Raw genomic sequence first — 22100 nt, 5'->3', positions numbered from 1 at the left:
GTTCTCAAGCTCACATGTTTGTTGGCCTCATTTCCTCACTGGCTGTCGCAGGCGGCTTTGGCTCCTTGCCATGTGGGTATGTCCACAAGTTGTCTGAGTGCCCTCATGACACGGCAGCTGGCTTTCCCCTGAGTGAGTTGTCTGAGGAAGAGACAACCCAAGATGGAAGCCACAGTCTTTTTAATAACCTAATCTAGGAAGTAACATACCATCACTTCCATCATATCCAATTTGTTTGAAGCTAGTCACTAAGTCCAGCCCAGTCACAAGAGGAGTAGAATTAAGCTCCACTTCTTAAAGGGAGGCATATCGGAGAATCTGTGGGCATATTTTTTAAACCACCATACCACCAGTCAAGCTTTCCGCTAACATATCATTCATGAGATTTGGGTCACATGGTTATACTTGAATCAGTCACTGGTAAGGGGAATAGATTATTCTAAGATTAGTCACTTCTGGGGCTGGGGACAGCTTCCTGGAAGCACAGAGCTGTGTGGGGGAAGGGAGATGCCTGAATGAAATCTGGGAGAAAGAAAAGAATAGATGCTGGTGAGGAACCAACAGTGAGTGTTGTAGGCAGTCTGCTGGGAGTGAGTAACTGTGATAGGGAAGATGTTTCAAAGAAAGAGGAGCTAAATTTAATACTTAATTAAGTCCCAGATTCTTTAGTAGTATATATTTAAGAGAAGAAGGAGAATAAGATGAATGGAGTTTCCTTTCTGACTTGGAACTCTGTTTTGTCCCCTCTGCCCTAGAAATTTTGTAATTTGTGTTCTCTACAGAGACACACAATCCTTTTTATCACTGGGTCGTTGCAAAAATGCTAACTATTTCATAATGAAAGTCAAGGTTATGCAAATTAAAGGATCTAACATGAAGCAAAGACAGGGTTTTTTTCTTTTAATTGAAGTGAAATTCACATAACATGAAGTTAACCATATTAAAGTGAACAGTTCAGAGGCATTTAGTACATTTACAGTGTTGTGCAACTACCATCTCTGTCTAGTTCCAAACCATTTTCATCACCTCCAAAGGAAACCCCGTACCCACTAGCTGTCACTCCCCAACCTCCCCTTCCCCCAGCCCCTGACAACCACCAATCTGCTTTCTGCCTCTATGGATCTGCCTATTCTGCATATTTCCTAGAAATGGAATCATATAATATGTGACCTCTTTTTTTTTTTTGGCCGTGCTGAGTGGTTTGTGGGATCTTAGTTCCCTGAACAGGGCTCGAACCCAGGCCCTCAGCAGTTAAAGCTAGGAGTCCTAACCACTGGACCGCAAGGGAATTCCCAATACGTGGCCTCTTGTGTCTCGATTCTTTCACATAGCATAATGTTTTGTTTTTTTTAAAGGAAGGTATTTTATTTATCTATCTATCTATTTATTTATTTATGGCTGTGTTGGGTCTTTGTTGCTGCGCGGGCTTTCTCTAGCTGTGTTGAGCGGGGGCTACTCTTCGTTGCGGTGCGCGGGCTTCTCATTGCGGTGGCTTCTCTTGAATTGTGGCTCAAGGGTTCTAGAGCGCAGGCTCAGTAGTTGTGGCGCACGGGCTTAGTTGCTCCGCGGCATGTGGGATCTTCCCGGACCAGGGATTGAACCCATGTCCCCTGTGTTGGCAGGCGGATTCTTAACCACTGCGCCACCAGGGAAGCCCAGCATAATGTTTTTGAGGTTCATTCATGGTGGTATGTTTCAGAACTTCATTCTTTTTTATGATAGAATAATATTCCATGGTATGGAATGCTACATTTTGTTTATCCATTCACCCAATTATGAACATTTGAGATGTTTCCACATTTTGGTTTTTGTGAATAGTGCTGTTATGAACATGCATGTACACATATTACTCTGAATACCTGCTTTCAATTTTGGGGGTTTATACCTAGGAATGAAATTGTTGGGTCATATGGTACTTCTATGTTTAACTTTTTGAGGAACTGCCTAACTGTTTTCTAAAACATCTCCACCATTTTACATTCCCACCAGCCATGTACAAGGGTCCCAATTTCTCTCCATCCTTGCCAACACTTGTTATTTTCCATTGTTTTCAATGTGGCCACCCTAGTGAGTGCAAAGTGACAAGACAGATTTTAGAGGTGCCCATCATTTTCCTAAATATTTATTTCAACAGGGTCAAAATCTTGCATTTGATTTTTCTAAAAAGAAAAAAAAAATGCAAGGAAAAAAAACTAGGCTTCTACCTTTCATCCATTCCAATAAGGCTTGGATTTTGAACAATTTGAGGCTGGAAATACCCTCATAAATGCCCTTATGAGGTTAAATTCACTGAGATGTGCTTAAAAACAAAAACCAACAAAAGAAGAACAGTGGAAACCTATACTGACAACTTTGAACCTGGCTCCTAAGTAACTATCAGAAAAGTGGAAAGAACCGTGATATCCTTGTTACAACTGAACAAAGCAGAAAAGAAAAGAAAAAATCCAGAAGCCAACCTGCTACATGTATTTGTATTAATTTGACCATGATCAGAAGAATTTAATGGAAATGGACTCAAATATATCTAAAGTGTATATTTATCTGCCTATCTATATAAATATGGATAAATATAGATGCAGATACAGATATAGCTATATCTGGGTCCATTTCCATTAATCCCTGTGTGTTATCTGTATTTATACAGATAGATATAGATAAATAAATATATCTTTTTTACCTTGTCAATCATTTTCCTGGTTCTCTAGGAGTGCATTCAAAAAGCACAGCCCACATACACACACACAGAACTCCATTTAAAATCCATTAATTTAAGTATTCATCAACTCAGTAAAGTATTTGTTGAGGGGACTTCCCTGGTGGCGCAGTGGTTAAGAATCTGCCTGCCAACGCAGGGGACATGGGTTCGATCCCTGGTCTGGGAAGATCCACATGCCGCAGAGCAACTAAGCCCGTGCGCCACAACTACTGAGCCTGCGTTCTAGAGCCTGCGAGCCACAACTACTGAGCCCATGTGCCACAACTACTGAAGCCCATGCACCTAGAGTCCGTGCTCCTCAACAAGAGAAGCCACTGCAATGAGAAGCCCGTGCACCGCAAAGAAGAGTGGCCCCCGCTCGCCACAATTAGAAAAAACCCCGCACGCAGCAACGAAGACCCAATGCAGCCAAAAATAAATAAATAAAATAAATTTATTTTTAAAAAAATTTGTTGAGCATCTATTAAGTGTCAGGCAGTGTTCCAGGCACTACAAGCAGTAAAGTTCCTGCTTTCTAGTGGGAGGCAACAAATGATAAAGAAACGACCTAATATATATTAAGTAGTGATAAGTCGCATGAAGAAATATGTAGCAGGTTAAGGGGGTACAGAGTGATGAGGTGGGTGCAATTGTATATAATAGGGGGCTCAGGGAAGACTTCTCCAGTAAGAAGAACCCAAAATGAAGTCAAAGGTCTGAACGAAGGGCATGGCCATATGTATACCCGAGGGAAGGACATTCCAGCCAGAGGGAGCGGCGCATGCATAGGCCCTGAGGCGGGGGTGGCCTTGGCAGGTTGGAAGACACTCAAGGAGGCGAGTGTGTCTGGGCTTAGGTACGCAAGAGGAAGAGTGGGAGGAGTGGAAGATTGAGGAGGTAGTGAACGTTCAGATATTTAAGACCTTGGAAGTCAAGGTGAGGCATGCAGCATTTACTGTGACATGGGAGCCATCTGAAGATTTTTAGCAGGGGAGCCACGCGCCATGGCTTGTGCTTTCAAAGGATTGCTCTGGACATTATTTGCAAAAGAGACTTTTTGAGGGTAGGAGTGGAAGCAAGGAAACACGTCAGGAGACCCCAGCAACCATAAGGATGGGAGATAATGGTGGCTCGGACTAGGGTGTGAGTGATGGAGGTGGGAGAAATAGCAGATCCTGGGCATGTGTGAAGGTGAGCCAACAGGATCTGCTGAGGCACTGGAGGTGGGGATTGAGAAAAAGAGGAGCCAAGGACAGTCCATTGGTGGTGGTGGTGGTGTGCCTGCGCGGCTGAAGACTGGTGGTAGAGTTTCCTGAGGTGTGGGAACCGGGACGTGCAGAGTTGAGCTCTGGTGACATGCTGAGTATGAGAAGTCTGTTAGAAATCTCAGTGGGAGATGTCAAGGAAGCAGCCTGGAGTTCATGAGCGGTCGGGGCTGGAGGAAACAACGCGGGAATCTTCAGGGACTTTGTGGTACTTGAGGCCTTAAGTGTGATTGGATGAGAAACCATCTAGGGTGTGTGGAGGGGCTGACCCGAAGGTGTGTCCATGCTGAGAGGTCAGGGAGGTGAGGAGGGACTAGTGAAGGAGATGGAGAAGGAGCCACCAGTGAGGGATGGGGAGAACCGTGGGAGAGTCAAGGCCAGGGAGCCAGGTGACCAAAGTGTCTCCAGAAGGAGGAGTGATCCATAAACTAAAAAAATTTCATCCACGTTGTAGCCTGTGTCAGAATAGCCTTCCTTTTTAAGGCTGAATGTTATTCCATTGCATGGGTAGACCACGTTGTGTCTATCCATTCATCCACTGATGGACATTTGGGTTCTTATTGCTACTTTTTTCACTTAAAAAAAAAGTAATACTTGGGCTGTGGGATGGATTACAAAAGGGCACAAGGAAACTTTAGAGGGTTATGAATATGTTCATACCTGGATTGTGGCGATGTTTTATAGATGTATGTATGTCAGAAGTCATCAAATGAAACACTTTAAATATATGCAGTCTGTTGTATGTCAGTTATACCTCAATAAAGCTGTAAGAAAAGGCAGTATTTAAATAATTCAAAGAGTTCCAAAGGGTACCCAGTAAATAATAGGTCTCCTTTTTTCTAATCTCCAATCCTCCTTCCCAGGGAGCAACCAATGTTAGCAGTCTGTTGCTTTCCAGAGGTAGTCTAGGCACATGTGAGCTTATGTTTATGTTATTTCCTGCCCTACCTTTTCGAAAACCTTAATGTTAGCAGCCCACACTCACTGTTTTGAACCTTGTTTTTTCCTCTTGATAACATCCTAGAGACCCTTCCTTATTTATCTAAATACAGCTGCTGCATTATTTGCCATGTGTGCATCCTATTAGGCTGTTTGGGTGTCTTACACTGCATCTAACTGGTCCCCTGCTGATGGGCACTGAGGGGGTTCCTGGTTTTGGTTATTGCAATGCTGCAGGAAATATCTTGGTGCAAATGTCTCTCTGTACATGGGTACAGAGGAGTTCAGATCTGAAACTCAGCATTCCATAACCTTTCTGCAACTGAGTTTTCTCCTCTGAAATACAGGGAAATAGTGGGTTGTGATATATACACAATGGAATATTATTCAGCCTTAAAAAGGAATGAAATTCTGACACATGCTACAACATGGAAGAACCTTAAAGACATCATGCTAAGTGAAAGAAGCACGAAGGTCACATACTGTATGATTCCACTTACATGAGGTCCCTAAAGTAGTCAAATTCATAGAGACAGAAAGTAGAATGGTGGGTGTTAGGGGCTTGGGGGAGGGGGAAATGGGTACCAGGTGTCAGTTTGGGATGATGAAAAAGTCCTGGAAACAGATAGTATTGATGGTTGCACAACAATGTGAATGTACTTAATGTCACTGAACTGGACACTTAAATATGGTTAAAATGGCCATTTTTGGGGACTTCCCTGGCAGACCAGTGGTTAAGACTCTACGTTTCCACTACAGGGGGCACGGGTTCGATCCCTGGTCAGGGGGAAAAAAAAGTCAATTTTTTGTATATTTTACCACAATAAAAAATAAAAAGAGTGGGTTGTGAAGATTAAATGACATCATCTAGGGACTTCCCTGGTGGCGCAGCGGTTAAGAATTCCACCTGCCAATGCAGGGGACACAGGTTCGATCCCTGGTCCAGGAAGATCCCACATGCCGCGGAGCAACTAAGTCCATGCGCCACAACTACAGAGCCCACGTGCCACAACTACTGAAGCTTGCGCGCCTAGAGCCCGTGCTCTGCAACAAGAGAAACCACCGCAATGAGAAGCCCGCGCACCGCAACAAAGAGCAGCCCCCGCTAGCCGCAACTAGAGAAAGCCCGCGTGCAGCAACGAAGACCCAATGCAGCCAAAAATAAATAAACAAACAAATAAATAAATAAAAATAAATAAATGACATCATCTATCTGAAGTACTTAGAAGGGAGCTTGGCAGAGCATATCAATATAGATCAAAAGAAAAACACCTGTTATTTGTTGGATGAATTCCTAGTGGAGGATGGTTCTGTTATTTTGTGCTCCCTTATCCTTTGCAATGAAAAAGGCCGGTTACAATTTCTGTATATTTTTGGTCATTCTACTCCAACATTAGTGCAGAATAGATAAAGGGGGTAGAGGCAGTAGTGGGGAGCACCCAGTGGAAGCGAATGAGGCTGTCACTATTACAAAGAACAACCGACAATATGTGAACTTCCCTGCACAATGCTCAGGTCAGCCTAGTCAAAAGCGTCCACAGAGGCTGCTCCCCAAGCTGGAGCAGCTCACGAACACCAGGCTTTGGATGGCGGTTGAGATTTTTGAACCCGCCTCCTCAGTCCTGGCTACGTAGGGCTTTCCCAACAGGCCAGTTTCACCTGAGTCACTCCTGTCTACCTGCAGAACATGGAACAAAACACTCAGTGCTCTGAATGCCAGGATACCCACAGCCTCCTTAGGCCTGAGGTGGGTAAGGTCAGAAGGGCTTGGCCCTGAGGGAGACATGCAGGCACAGGCCGCTCCATGCCCCCGTCATCTCTCCCTTCCCCACAGCCTCTCCTGCATTACTCTCTCCCTGGGCCGTGTAGGATACAGAGGCGTAAGCTCAGCCTAACTCTTAGTTTTCGTTTGGAAGGAGATGGAGATGAGTGTGAATGAGTCCATTACTAGAGGTCAAGCTAGAAAAAAATCACTCTCAAACCTTGGTATAACTCCAAAGGGTTACATACTATATGATTTACAGTATGTATGTATGAAATGACAGGCTTGTAGACATGGAGAACAGACTAGTAGCTGCCAGGGATAAGGGGACCATGGGTGAGGTGTGGCTAAAAGGGGCAGCATTAGGAATCATTGTGGTGACGGTAAAGTTCTGTATCTCGACTGTATCAATGCCAACATCCTAGTTGTGATTTTGTACTATAGTTTTACAAGATGTTACCATTGGGGAAAATGAGCAAAGGTACATGAGATCTCTGTATTCTTTCTTACAACTGCATGTGAATTTACAATTGCCTCAAAATAAAAAAGCAAAGAAACAAAACAAACAAAGAAAACCTTGGCATAATATAGCCTGAGTTAAAATGTAGTCTATCCACACTTTGGGGAATGATTCAGCCTCAAAAGAGAAAGAAATTCTGACACCTGCTACAACACGGATGAACCTTGAAGACATTATAGTAACTGAAAGAAGCCAGACACAAAAGGACAAATACTGTATGATTCCATCTATATGAGGTATTAAAGCAGTCAGAGTCAGAGACGGAAAGTAGACTGCTGGTTACCAAGGGCCGGGGGAGGGGGAAATGGGGAGTTAGTGTTTAATGGGCAGAGAGTTCAGTTTGGGATGATGAAAAAGTCCTGGAGGTAAATGGCAGTGATGGTTGCACAATAATGTGAATGTACTTGATGCCACTGAACTGTACACTTAAAAATGGTTAAAATGGTAAATTTTATGCTATGTATATTTTACCACAATAAAAAGAAATAGCCCAAATGTCAGAAAGTAGTGGTTCCTAGGGGCTGGGGAAAGGAGGTAATGGGGAGAGATTGCTAATGGGTATTGGATTTCTTTGGGGGACAATGAAACGTTCTAAAATTATACTCTGGTGATAGTTGCACAACTCTATATATACTAAAAACCAGTGAATTGTACACATTTATTTATTTATTTATCTGTATGATTCCACTTTTTTTTTTAATTGGAGTATAGTTGCTTTACAATGTTGTGTTAGTTTCTGCTGTACAGCACAGTTAAGCAGCCATACGTATACATATAGCCCCTCTTTTTTGGATTTCCTTACCATTTAGGTCACCACAGAGCACCGAGTAGAGTTTTCTGTGCTATACAGTCTGTTCTCATTAGTTATCTATTTTATACATAGTAGTGTATATATGTCAATCCCAATCTCCCAATCCATCCCACCCCATCCTCCCATCTTGGTATCCATATGTTTGTTCTCTACTTCTGTGTCTCTATTTCTGCTTTGCAAATAAGTTCATCTATACCACTTTTCTAGATTCCACATACATGCGTTAATATACGATATTTGTTTTTCTTTCTGACTTCACTCTGTATAACAGTCTCTAGGTCCACCTATGACTCTGCAAATGGCACAATTTCATTCTTTTTTTATAGCTGAGTAATATTCCATTGTAGATATGTACCACATCTTCTTTATCCATTCCTCTGTTGATGGACATTTAGGTTGCTTCCATGTCCTGGCTATTGTAAATAGTGCTGCAATGAACATTGGGGTGCATGTGTCTTTCTGAATTATGGTTTTCTCTGGGTATATGCCCAGGAGTGGGACTGCTGGGTCTTATGGTAGTTCTATTTTTCTCTTTTTAAGGAACCTCCATACTGTTCTCCATAGTGACTGTACCAATTTGCATTCCCACCAACAGTGTAAGAGGGTTCCCTTTTCTCCACACCCTCTCCAGCATTTATTGTTTGTAGATTGTTTGATGATGGCCATTTGGACCGGTGTGAGGTGATACCTCATGTAGTTTTGATTTGCATTTCTCACTTCTCTTTTTTAAATTGAAGTACAGTTGATAGACATGTGGCCAAGTTGTCCTTACCACCTGCAATTGACATAGAGCCAACTGCCAGACATGTCAATGAGACCATCCTAGACCATCCAACCCCAGTCAAGCCAGCCCAGAATGGAAGAATTATTCAGTCAACCCACACAATTTTAAGAAATTTTAAAAAGTTAATTGTGTTAAGCCACTATGTTGGGGGTGGTTTGTTACACAGGGAATGCTGATGCACAAATACTCAGAATGTTCTTTAAAAGGCTTGTGTAACTTAAAAAAAAAAAGAATGTGTCTAGATCATTAGAAATTGCAGTAATAGGATTTCTGAGTCATTTCCAGGATACCAGAAGCCTATCAATTGCTTACTGCTGCATGAAGACTTGTCCTGTATTGACCCTCTGAGGACAGAAATGAGCCACATGTGCAATGGAAGAGAACCCTGATCAAAGGAGAGTGAAACCAACTCTCATAGGGACTCAGCTCCGACCTCCTTCAAGCCTGCAGAAGGCTGGTGACTTAGAATAGTTCCCCAAAATGCCCCTCGTGGTTTCTTGGCTCCAGTGCCTACAAGACCACATCACAAGCTATTAACTGCATTCATCCAGTGGGTGAATGCAAACTGGGCAAATCACATATGATGGAGACATGTGGGTAAGGAAGGCTAGCTGTTCAACTGTCCCCATCACTGCCTGGAAATGCTTGGGTCATTAGGGGGTGACCTTGATGTTGGCCCCATCATTGTGGCCCATGGCTGGTAGCCATCAGCAGGTCTGAATAGGAAGCATATGCCATTTCAAGCTCAAAGAAGCAAATGTGTATAAACTGAGAGTTAGTCTCTGTCAAATCAAATCAACTCAAGTTTATTAAGTGCTTACCACATACAGATGGACTCTGGGTGGTGGGAGTGAAGGGTTCTACCTGTTTCTGCAGCTCCTATATTTGACCAATATGGCATTTCAGCAGAAAACAATACAAACGTGGCAGAAAGGGATGCAGGGGTGAAAAGTTCCTGAAACAAGCCTTTCTTTTCCATTTCTATGGGACCTAGGATTGACTGCTTAGCGTTTGAGAATGGCAGTTTGTGGCTGAATAAAACAAAATTAAAGTGGTAGAGATAGTAATTGATCTTACTTTGGGAAATAAGAAAGGGCAGTACCCAAGGTCAGCAGCGAGCGACCTTGGATAGCTCATGCCACTTTTCTGTTCTGGTGTTGCCATCCCTATAATGGGGTCAGTGCCAAAGGAAACAATGCAAATAAAAGGGCTTTGTGGGAGTTCCCTGGTGGTCCAGTGGTTAGGACTCGGCGCTTTCACTGCTGTGGCCCTGGGTTCAATCCCATAAGCCTCCCACAAGCCACGAGGCATGGCCAAAAAAAAAAAAAAAAAAAAAGTGCTTTGTAAACCACGAGGTGCTATACAAATATTAGTTATTCCTACTGATGTCCTAACATGTTACTTTGTGATTTTTTTGGAAAAGGTAATATACAAGGTATAAAAGGCATGGTAAAATAAGTTTTCAAACAGTGTAAAGGGTCCCTAGTTCCCTAGTGTCAATTTTTTGTGCCTCATTTAGAGATATTCTAGATGTATGCATATATACACAGTAAAAAAACCCCCCCCACACACAAACACACACACACTCACACATACTTCCCTTTTGTTTAACACAAGTAGGTGTATACCATACAAAATATTCTACACATTTATGTTTTGTTGTTTTGTTTCATTTTTTAATTTTCTGCTTTTTGGCTTACCAACAGGTCTTTCTTCCCCTCAGCTTTTTTGAGGTACAATTGACAGATAAAATTGTATGTATTTAAAGTGTACAACGTGATGGTTTGATATATGTAGACTTTCCAAAGTGATTACTGCAGTCCAGTGAATTAACACATCCGTCACCTCACATAGTTACCTTTTTTCTTTTTTTTAACAACAGGTCTTAAAGATCCTTTCAGATCAGTGTAAAGATCTACGTTGAACAGCTGAGAATATTCCATATTCCATTGTATTTGGGACACCCTACAAGGCATTTATCTGTCTGCCGCTGATGGAGTTTCTATTCTTTGTTCCAAACAACACTGCAGTGATTATCCTTGTACATTCATCTTTTCACCCTTATTGGGCCAAGGGGAAGGTGCAGTGTCACTTTTGATAGGCACTGCCAGCTTGTCTCTTGCAGATGGTGACTTTTACAATAGTCAGTTATTTCTCTAATCAGGAAACAGGCAGTAATCTGTGGTGCCAGCTCCCTAGAAGATTGCATTTGATGAAACCAAGGAGATTAGTTTATTTTTCCCAGAGAGCCAGCTTGGGCCATCACTATTTCAAATAGCAAAGTGGTTTAGAGTCCAGATGTTGGAGACAGACTGCCTGGCCTCAAATCCCAGCTCTGTCATTTAATGAGTCTAAGTTTAGGCAAGGTGACTTACACTCTCTGTGCCTCAGTCTCCCCATCTATCAAATGGAAATATAATAATCCTGTCTACTTCATAGGGTGAATGCAGGGTTTCTCAACCAACCTCAGCACCACTGACATTTAGGCCTGGAAAATTCTCTGGTGGGGGCTGTCTTGTGCATTGTAGGGTGTTTAGTAGCGTCCCCGGTCACTACCCACAGGATGCCAGTAGCATTTCCCCTTCAATTGTGACATCCAAAAATGTCTCTCAAGATTGTTAATGTCCTTTAGGGCGAGGCAAAATTCTCCCCTCCCGACAAGAGTCAATGGATTGTTGTGAGGATTAAATGAGTTATTATGCAGAAAGAACATAGAACAGAGCTGGCACACGGTACCTGCTATAGAAGGGACTGCAATTATTATCATCATTAACATTCTCAAGTCCTGGCTTACCTTATAGAAAAGAAATAGTTTTGATAATATGGGAGCTTAAGTAAGACAGTGGGTATTGTTAAGTCTGTATGTGTTCCACTTCCAAATAAGAATCTAAGTCCCTCTTCTAAGATCATAGGTCAGCAATGTCAGTATTAATTATAGTCTGATCCCTCTGGGGTTCCACTGTAGGGCTCACAGTATCCTGTAGCAAACTAACAAGATCACATGCTAAAGGCCAGCTCAGCTGTCACCGGTGCTGCACGCATCCATTTTAAATCCCATCCTGCATTCTCCAAATGGTGCATACCTCACATCTTTGGCTTTCCATAAATCTGTGGACCCTGAAATCACAGGCTGCCCAGGAAATTCACCTCCCAAAAAGAGGGTGAATGAAAACAGAAAGGGAGAACCAGGAAAAACAAATCGCTGAGTTTCTTTAAATTTCTGGCTCTGCACAGCACAAGCATTTCCAGTGAAAAATAAAGAATTCTTTCTTTTGTGTCTATTTCAGCCGGCATCCAGCTTTTGCCTTGTGAATAATGTCACCGCATCATTATTCTGTCCCACAAGGTAAAACAAAACGAGCAACTTAACAACCAGAAGTGTGCTTGTGTGGAGGAAATGGCTCATTTAAAAGCTTTTCAAATAATGTTGCTGTGTTCCCTATTTTGTCACACCCTCCTCAGTTTTTTCAAACCTATGGGAACGTCGTTACTTTGCACACAAGGTGTGTAAATAATGCCCTCCTGGAAGCATCATACCACACACTTTTTCTTTCTTTCTTTCTTTCTTTCTTTCTTTTTTTTTTTAATCGCCTTTAGTCTTTTGGGATTCCTGGAGTGTCTACAAATAGATTAGCCTCTAAGAATTCTGAGTAACCATGGTTAGAAAAAAAACACTGGTTTAATTAGCGATGGTCCTATTTTTGAAATTACATCTGCTCTTTTTTTTTTTTCAAGTCTATGCAAAAACTTGAAGAGGATGGGTTTGGGGGGTGCACGTTAGTTTTGATTTGAATTAATTTTCATGCTTTTGAAAGAGAAATCAAGAGTATTGAGTGAATAATGTATCATCATACATTAAGCATGTTCAGATGAAGACAGCTGAAAAGAAATGATTGCAGAAAAATGAATTGCTGGAAATACTGGATCATCTGATGTGTGCTGCTGTACTGAGTGATCACAAATCACTCTTCCCATTTCTGTTTTGCATGGCTACATCACTTTTTCATCTCCAAATCCTCAGACTTGATTACTCATTGCTGTGATGAAAATTAAAGGGCCGTGTGGCTCATTGAAGGGTCACTGAAAATCAGAAAGCAAGTATAGAATCCACAGGACTGGATTCCCAAGTTTGAAAGTCTTTCTCTATATGGTTTCTCACTTGATACTTCTTTCATTTCTGAAATAGTGGTTGAAATGGCCACAGCTATTTCTGAAGTATTTGAGCAATACTTCTCTATATCTGAACTGTTTCAGGACAATGTTCTTCACCGTCTTCGATGACAACTCCCCAATGACACTTGTTGGTTTTGTTTAAACGGCTACCTGAAAATCATTTGGGGTGGGGGAAGCATTCAAAAATTCAACTTCTATTGGATACAATGTTAGTTCCTGACTTCAGCATTTGTCTTTAAAGAATTCTGAATGCACACAGAAATCATAGGAAATGCACTTTTTTGGGGGTTGTGTGTATTAGTTATCTATTTTATTTATTTATTTATTTATTTTTGGCTGTGTTGGGTCTTTGTTTCTGTGCGAGGGCTTTTTCCAGTTGCGGCGAGCGGGGGCCACTCTTCATCGTGGTGCGCGGGCCTCTCACTGTCACGGCCTCTCTTGTTGCGGAGCACAGGCTCCAGATGCGCAGGCCCAGTACTTGTGGCTCACAGGCCCAGTTACTCCGCAGCATGTGGGATCTTCCCAGACCAGGGCTCGAACCCGTGTCCCCTGCATTGGCAGGCAGATTCTCAACCACTGTGCCACCAGGGAAGCCCATGTTATCTATTGCTGCATAACAAATTATTGCAAAACTTAATGACTTAACAAGAGTTAGGAGTCTGGTACAGTTTAGCTGATTGTCTCAGGCACAGGGTTTCTAACAAAGCCTAATAAGGTACATTGACCAGGGCTAGAGTCATATCAAGGCTTGATTGGAGGATGATCCTCTTCCAAGCTCACTCACATGGCTTGTTGGTGACCATCAGGTTCTCACTGTGGTTGGAGACATCAGTTCCTTGCCATGTAGACCTCTCCATAGGGCAGCTCACAACATGGCAGCTAGCCTTCTTCAAAGCAAGTGAGAATGGGCAATCCAATACAAAAGGCACAGTTTTTGTAACCTAATCTTGGAGTGAAAACCCATAATTTTTTCCAACTTTTTGTTAGAAGGAAGCCACTAGGATCTTGCTCATATTCAAGTGGAGGGGATTTCACAGGGTCTGAACACCAGGAGAACAGGATCATAGGGGGTCACTTTAACGGCTGCCTTCCACACTATTTTGTCTTTTTTTTGTGGGGGGAGTGCGGGATTAGTTCCCCGACCAGGGATCAAACCCAGGCCCCCAGAAGTGGAAGGTCTGAGTCCTAACCACTGGACTGCCAGGGAATTCCCACACACCATTTTGTCTTACGGTGCATTATCCTGGCATTTTCATCTAAAGCTAAAGCCCTCTGACATCACAGCTGTTGTTAACCATGTCTTCAGAGATCCAGAATTCAGATGAAGGGTTTGCAGTAAGTGATATTCCTTCATTTTGGGTGGTGATCCTCCTTCCACAAAGAAAAAAAGGGGGCTGTATAGAATAGAATCAACAGTAGAGGTTCCCTTGGTTTCTATTTTAATATAAAAACAGAAATCAAATTTTTTTTGTTTTTTTTTGTTTTTGGCCACGCCGCATAGCTTGTGGGATCTCAGTTCCCTGACCAGGGATTGCACCCGGGCACAGCAGTGAAAGCCCAGAATCCTAACCATTAGGCCACCAGGGAGCTCCCGAGAAATCAAATTTTAATGATAAACTCTCAAACATTCCAGGTGTGGATGTATTATAAAATGGCACAGTCACTTTGGAAAAGAGTTTGACAGTATCTTTAAAAAGTTAAATTTAAATTTACCATATCACCCAACATTCCATTACTAGGCATCTGCTCAAGAGAAATAAAAACATATGTCTACATGAAGACATATGTTTACAAATGTTCATAGCAGCATTATTCATAATAGCCCAAAACTTGAAACAATCAAAATGTCCACTAACTGGTGAGTAGATACACAAAATGTGGTATAGTCATCCCTCAGTATCCTCAGGGGATTGGTTCCAGGAACCCCATGGATACCAAAATCCGAGTATGCTCAAGTCCTCTGTATAAAATGGTGTAGTATTTGCACATAACCTATATACATTCTCCCGTATACTTTAAATCACCTCTAGATTACTTATAATACCTAATACAATGTAAATGCTATATAAATAGTTGCCAGAGCTTGGCCAATTCAAGTTTTGCTTTTTGCAACTCTTAGGAATTAAAATTTTTGGGGGGGGAAACTCCCCGGCGGCGGTCCAGTGGTTAGGACTCAGCGCTTCCACTGCCAGGGGCCTGGGTTCGACCCCTGGTGGGGGAACTAAGATCCAACAAGCCACACAGCGTGGCCAAAACAAACAAAACAAAAAACAAAAACAAACCAAAAAAACCTGTAAGAAAAAAAAATTTTTTCGGGCTTCCCTGGTGGCACAGTGGTTAAGAATCCTCCTGCCAATGCAGGGGACACAGGTTCGAGCCCTGGTCCGGGAAGATCCCACATGCCGCGGAGCAACTAAGCTCGTGCGCCACAACTACTGAGCCTGCGCACCTAGAGCCCGTGCTCCGCAACAAGGGAAGCCACCGCAATGAGAAACCCGCGCATCGCAACGAAGAGTAGCCCCCGCTCACCGCAACTAGAGAAAGCCCGCGCGCAGCAGCAAAGACCCAACGCAGCCAAAAATAAAATAAATAAAATAAGTAAAATTAAAAAAATTTTTTTTCGATCCATGGTTGGTTGAACCCAAGTATATCCATACAATGGAATACTATTCAGTGATAATAAGGAATGAAACCCTGATACATGCTATGACATGGATAAACCTCAAAAACATGTCAAGTGAAAGAAGGCAAAGAACACATTGTAAAATCCCATTTATATGAAATGTATACAGCAGATAAATCCACTGAGACAGAAAGTAGATTAGGGGCTGCTGGGGCTGAGGATGTTCCGGGAGTAACTGCAAATGGGTAAAAAGGATTCTTTTGGGGTGATGGAGATGTTCTGCAATTAGTTGTGATGGTTGCACAACTGCGCAAATTTACGGAGAATCACTGAATTGTACACAAAATGGGTGAATTTCATAGTATGTAAGATATATTTCAATAAAGCTGTTAAAATATAGTTTCAATAATAATAAACTTCAGCTTTCTCAGCATAAATGAAATCAAGTTCAGCTATATCAGCTTCAGGCCTTCTTATTCTACTTTCTTTTTTCCTTCTATCTGTGTGGAATTTGGTCCTAACATTGAATTTTGGGACCTTGGTCCCAGATATGGCTGTCAAATCATTAAACCAGAGAAAGTTGATTGTATTTCTATTATGGTCCTTCTATTTTTTTTTTTTTTCCTCATCCAGTTTTTTAGTGTTTCCTTTGGGTTAATTTTTCAAGGATTTTGCAACTGTTGGCTTAAAAGAATGCTCTTTCCCTCCTCAACCTCCTTTCTACCTCAGATGGAAGATGAAGTTGATATCCCACTTTTCAACTGTTTGCAGAGTATGATAATCATTTTTGCCCAACTATCTAGGAGATTTTCAATTTGGCTACTGGAGGCTCATGGCTTAATCATTTTCTAAGTTTCTCTATGTCTTTACCTTTATTTGACAATTCTGGGAGACTGAGGTACATGTTGGTGTTTCCTCCCTATCATTTCCTGAAGTAATTTCACTTTTTAAAAAACTAGATTCTTCACCAAGGGAAACAAAAGTTACCTAATCGCTTCCAGTTTAATTGCAACACAGTAAAAAAAGACAAAGAAAGAAAGAAAGAAAAGAAACACGGATTACTGTGCTGGCTACAAAGCTAAGTTAAAGTAAAACTTCTAAAGGGGCCAAGGTCTAAAGTTCGCACATTCTTGTGAGATCTGTTCTGTCTCCACCGAAGGAAACCCCATTACCAATAGCTCTACCAATCATGTACACTTCTTTTTGAGTCTCATGAAGGAGGAAAAAGAAGTTCAAAGTGAGGGAACATGGGTTCAGATGAAGGTCAGATACCCAAAAGAGTTTTCTGGTCAGTGGTGCCGGGGTTGGAAAAGCGGGGAAAAGGTAATCAGATGTGGGTGGCCCCGGGAGGTTGTTCGATTCCTACCCTGTTGGTCTTGGCAAGGAAAGACAGGACGGCCTGTCTTTGACACCTGGCTGACACAGTGAGAGCCTACTGTGTGCCAGGTGTCGGGGATACAAAGAAAACTATGGGAGGCTTGTGTTCCAGGTGCTTTATATGTAGCAAGACAGTCTCCGCCTTGGAGACACTCGCAGTCCATTTTCGAAGTTGCATCAGGTGGGGCAAACACGGATTCTCCTAGCAACCTGAGAACGGTGAACGCTGCGCGGGTGAGGGGCACCCAGAAACACTGCGTTTGGGTTCTCTACACTAGGCCGGCCCTGCACGCGAACACAGACACTCCCTCTCCGAAGAGCAGACCCGCCTCGAAGAGGGCGGATCCGGGCAGGGCCGGCCGCCGCCGGGCCCTCACCCGACCCCAGCGAACGCAGCCCTGCGCGGCGCCCGCTCCTCACGTGTCCCTCCCGGCCCCGGTGCCGCCTCACGTTCTGCTTCCGCCCGACCCTTCCGACTTCCGGTAAAGAGTCCCCATTCCGCACCTCCGCGCCCACCCGGCGTCGCCGCGCGGCCCTTCTGTGTGTCCGACCCCTGATGCGCTCGGCGGCCGCAGCTCCTCGGGCCCCCGCGGCGGCCATCGAGCCTCGTCGCTTCGCCGCGGCCAGGTGGCCCGGGAGGCGCTCGCTCCCGCGGCCGGCGCGGCGGGGCGGGCGGGGCGGCGGCGGCAGCGGCGGGGCTTCGACACCGTATCCCTCCGCCGCCCCTCCCCCGCCCGGCCCCGGCCCCCCTCCCTCCGGGCAACGCTCGCCTCCCTCCGCCTCAGACTGTTTTGGTAGCAACGGCAACGGCGGTGGCGCGCCACAGCCCGGCTCCCGGCGGCTCCTCGGTTTCGGCGGGCCTCCCCGCCCATTCGTCGTCCTCCTTCTCCCCCTCGACGGCCCGGGTGCCCCCCCCGCCGCGCCTCCCCGCGCCTCCCCGCTCGGCGCCCGCGCGTCCCCGCCGCGCTCCGGCGTCTCCTCGGCGCGCCCGGCTCCCGGCTGTCCCCGCCCGGCGTGCGGGCCGGTGTATGGGCCCCTCACCATGTCGCTGAAGCCCCAGCAGCAGCAGCAGCAGCAGCAGCCCGCGGCCGCTAATGCCCGCAAGCCCGGCGGCGGCGGCGGCCTTCTCACGTCGCCCGCCGCCGCGCCGTCTCCGTCCTCTTCCTCAGTCTCGTCGTCCTCGGCCGCGGCTTCCCCCTCCTCGGTGGCGGCGGCGAGCGCAGGCGGCGGGCGGCCGGGCCTGGGCAGGTGGGTGTCGCGCCCCAGCCCCCTACGCTTAGGGGCCTGGACCAGCCCGGGCCTCGCGTCCCCTCCCCCGCGGCCCGCACCGCGGTCCCCGCCCCGTGACTGCCTGGGCTGGGGGGCGGGGTGGGCTGGGGGCCTTCAGCGGGGGTGGCGCTCCCGTCTAGAGCCTGGTGCGGTAGGGTGAGGGGGCACCGCGGAATCCCTCTGGGAATGTCAGGCGGTGTCCATCCTCCTGCAACATCCCCACCCCCTCTCCCAAACGGTCAAGATGGAAGGACTCGGCAGCCTCCCCCTCTCCATTTAAGTGTTCGGGAGGCTTCACAGGTCTCGGCGATTGTCAGCCCTTGATCACCTTCTTTAAGGCTCCTCCGCCCCCAGTGGGGGGATGCTTGGGCAGCGCTCCCACCTCCTTTAAATATTAACGTGGAAGGGTCTTGAGGTTTAGGTTGTCTCCCGAAACTTGCCAACTCCCCCGTTTGGGAATAACGAGGGAGGGGGGGAGAAAGTTAGGGCAGTGTCCCCCCCCGCCTGTTAAAGGGGCAGCCACAGTCTCAGCTGGAGTCATGAGGGTCTGTGCAGTCTCCTTACCCACGCCCTTGCCTGCCCAGGGAGAGATCGAAGGACCGGGTGGAGGTGGGTGGGCAGTGACCCCCGCACCCCTTCCCATTTAAGTCTGAGGCGGCGGCGGGGGCTCCAGAGCTCCGCGGGAATCGTGGGGCTCTGTGCAGTTTCCCGCAGCGTTCCGCCCTCCCCCACGTGCGGAAGGGATGGGGGAGTGCCCGACCCCCTCCCGGCCTCCCTCCTTCCCCCGCAAGGCCTCTCTGGCGCGGGTGGCGGCCGAGCCGCATTGCTGTTCCGAGGCCGCGGAGGAGAAGGCGCCTTTGAATAGTGGTGGGCGAGGGCCGGCCCCAGGCGCGCGGCAGAAGCTCAGGCCGGACCGGGGACGTAGCGGGTGTTGGCGGCAGCGGGCGGGCACGCTGTGTGTTTTTTCCCAGTCCTTGCCCCGATTTATAAATTTCTAGAGGAGAGGGATGTCAGCAGGAGGCACGGTGGGGTTCCGGAAGGCAGAAATGCGGTGTTTACTTGCGTCGTCTCCCCCACTTCCCTCTGACCCAGGTTTGTGGTACAGACTGGGGGCTCACGTCGCCTCAGCCGACCGGGTCTGGCTCTGGAGACCTGGTGCGGGGTGCGTGGGGGGAGTGGGGGGTTGTCAGCATTTCGCGAACTAAGAAAATGCTTCTTAGTGTTCAGACGGGGCAGCAAATGTCAGTAGATTGCATTCCATTGTGGCCAGTGTCCTTAACTTGGGGAGTGCCGCCAGAGATCACCAAGGGCAGGCCAGTCCACTTCCCCTGTGCCCCGAGCCCATCCGTGTTGCCAGCACTGCCGTGCCTCCCCTTAGGCCTAGGCAGGATTGGCAGGCTCGGTGATGCGTCCTCCTTAAGTAGACCTCCTGGCTTTAGCAGGTGGTGGGATAAGGGTATTTTTTGATGCAGAGTTTTCTCTTTTTCTCTTTTTTCAGAGTTTTCTTTTTGAAAACAGGTTTTTAGCAGGCCATTTCCAAAGAATTATCATTTATGGCAGGATAACTTATCCATCAAGATGATTCAGAGCTGATTTTTTAAAAATAAATTTAAAAATTTTATTTATTTTATTTTTGCAGCGGGCGGGCTTTCTCTAGTTGTGGTGAGCGGGAGCTACTCTTCCTTGCGGTGCCGGGCTTCCCATTGCGGTGGCTTGTTGCGGAGCACGGGCTCTAGGCACACGGGCTTCAGTAGTTGTGGCTCGCGGGCTCTAGAGCGCAGGCTCAGTAGTTGTGGCTCACGGGCTTAGTTGCTCCGCGGCATGTGGGATCTTAGTTCCCCGACCAGGGCTCGAACCCGTGTCCCCTGCATTGGCAGGAAGATTCTTAACCACAGGGTCACCAGGGAGGCCCCAGAGCTGGCTTTTTAAGGAATTCTGCCTTCAGTGTGCGACAGTCAGGAACATTGGTTTTCTTGACTTCTAGTCTCTTACCACCACCACCCCCCACCCCCGCCCCCAACTCTCAGTTTCGCCTTTGAAGCATCTACAATTGCTACCTATCAAAACTAGTTCAAATGAAGTGCTTATTTTCCCAGCTCTGTCCACATACGATTCTGTAACTTCAGTTCCCCTTTGCAGTGGCATCCATAGTAAAAAAAAATTTTGGAAAAAATTTAAATATAATTTTTATAAAGAAGGATGCACTGTTTTTTCCTTTTTGGGATCAGATAGAAATCTGGCAGATATATTCAACTTGTTTAAATAATTAAAAATGAAAACTAAGGCTTTTAGGTTGCATCAGTTTTCCTTAGGCTTAAAAATTATAACAGAATTTGTTCCAGAGTGGCTTGAGTGATCAAAAATATTTGGAATGTTTTAGTACCACAGATCTTTTTTGTTCCTTGAGACGTCACAAACATTTAAGATTAGATTCTTGCTTGCTTTAAACTCTTTTCTTTGAGTCATAAATTGTATGTAGCCCTTATTCTTTTTGATGAATATGCAAAGTTTCGTTTAATGTATTGGATTCATATAGTGTGAAATTTTGTTCTTGTACACGTTCTTTAGTTAATGTGCTTGTAGAATTCCTTTCCATTTTTAATCACTGTTACTGGGTTCTTTATAAACCAATTACAGTTTCTAGAGTTTCTTCACTTATGCTTGTGTGTATCAGCAGTTCAAATGTGTTTCTGGGACCAAAGGTGAATAAAAAAAAATGCAGCATTAGGTTTGCCATGTTTAGAGACAGCAAAATATTCTTGAAAGTCTAGAAATTCACATGTCTGCTTTAAATAATACATTTCATCATATTTGACTTTTGTTGTTGTAAATAGTGGATTTTCATGGCTTTCAAAAATTTATTGTCTTTAATTGTCATATGCTTTAGAAGGTGGCTGTTTTTTCTTAGATTAATGTAAACACAGTGTTAAAGTGTGAACATAATTTTACCTTAATCCAATTCTTATTTTTGCTGCTTTGATTTTTATGTGGTTTTAGTGATTGTGTATGTTATTTTGTGTTCAGCTTTTTTCTTCTTAGCACTGCATTATAAATTTTCTTTTTAAAGTTTCTGCTTAACCATTCTATTGTGGGGATTTGGGTTTACACATTTTTGCTATTATAGATGGTGGTGCAGTAAACATCTTTATACTAAGAGCTTTTTGCTTCAGTCTAATTATTTCCTTAGAGAAAGTTCCCAGGAGTGGTTTTACTGGGTCAGAGGGCTTCAAGTTTTTTATGGCTCTTGTTAGCTGTGCCATAATACTCTTCAGGAGACTTGTGTTAGTTTCCAGTGCTGAAAAGGTGGCTCTTTTATAGAATGGTTTTTTGTAGTTTGTCAAACACTTTGGGGGATTTTGAAGGGAAGAGTTGCATTTACTGTCAAGTGCATACATAATTAAGTGCTTTTATTAGTTACCTGTTTATCTTTCAGTTCGGTTTCTCTGAGGATTTAATTAAATAATGAATGTGAAGGTGGTTTGAAAACTGTAACTGTTAATACTAATGAGGATACATGGTATATCTATTGTGCTGATACTTCTACTAAGTAGAGGAATGAGAGTCCTGAGGAACTTATTGTAAAACTTTGTTTTGTTTTTGGTTAACCTTCCTCGTTCATCTAAAAGTATTTTTTATTAGCTGCTAGTATAAGATCAAATTATTTTTTGGTACCTTTTTTTGTAATTTCATGGCACTATTGGGAATTACCACTGGTTAAGCCGTATCTCTTTCTGTTCCATGTTTCCTTCCTTGTTAAAATATATATATATATATATATGTGGTGCATGTGTATGTATCCATAGATAGATAGATAGATGTAGATACAGGTTTATAATCCTATTACTGTATTCCAGACCCTAAAATAATACAGTATTAGAATTT

The 22100-nt window shown here is 44.6% G+C and overlaps 2 protein-coding genes across 13 annotated transcripts in view; one reads left to right on the top strand and one right to left on the bottom strand.

The window, feature by feature from the left end:
• The window catches only part of ACAD10 (acyl-CoA dehydrogenase family member 10), a 114770-nt gene extending 96444 nt beyond the window's left edge, over positions 1-18326 (bottom strand). Inside the window, exon 1 of the mRNA XM_059893699.1 lies at positions 17991-18326. The gene's annotated coding sequence lies outside the window, so the exon portion shown is untranslated. The remainder of the gene's footprint in view (positions 1-17990) is intronic.
• Positions 17691-22100, top strand: part of ATXN2 (ataxin 2) — a 131751-nt gene continuing 127341 nt past the window's right edge. For 10 of the 12 annotated variants that reach the window (XR_009497162.1, XR_009497161.1, XR_009497160.1 and 7 more), the window contains exon 1: positions 17907-18197. Coding sequence is in view for 7 of the 12 variants with exons in the window: in XM_059893692.1 (XP_059749675.1) it covers positions 17992-18197 (206 nt within the window). In the remaining 5 variants the exon portion in view is untranslated. Of the gene's footprint in view, positions 18198-22100 lie in introns of all 12 variants that reach the window. The other 2 variants (XM_059893689.1, XM_059893688.1) reach the window with 1 other exon arrangement.

This window comes from Balaenoptera ricei, chromosome 14 (genome assembly GCF_028023285.1).
Source record: "Balaenoptera ricei isolate mBalRic1 chromosome 14, mBalRic1.hap2, whole genome shotgun sequence".
NCBI lineage: Eukaryota > Metazoa > Chordata > Mammalia > Artiodactyla > Balaenopteridae > Balaenoptera > Balaenoptera ricei.
This window is presented reverse-complemented; position numbering and strand designations above follow the sequence as displayed.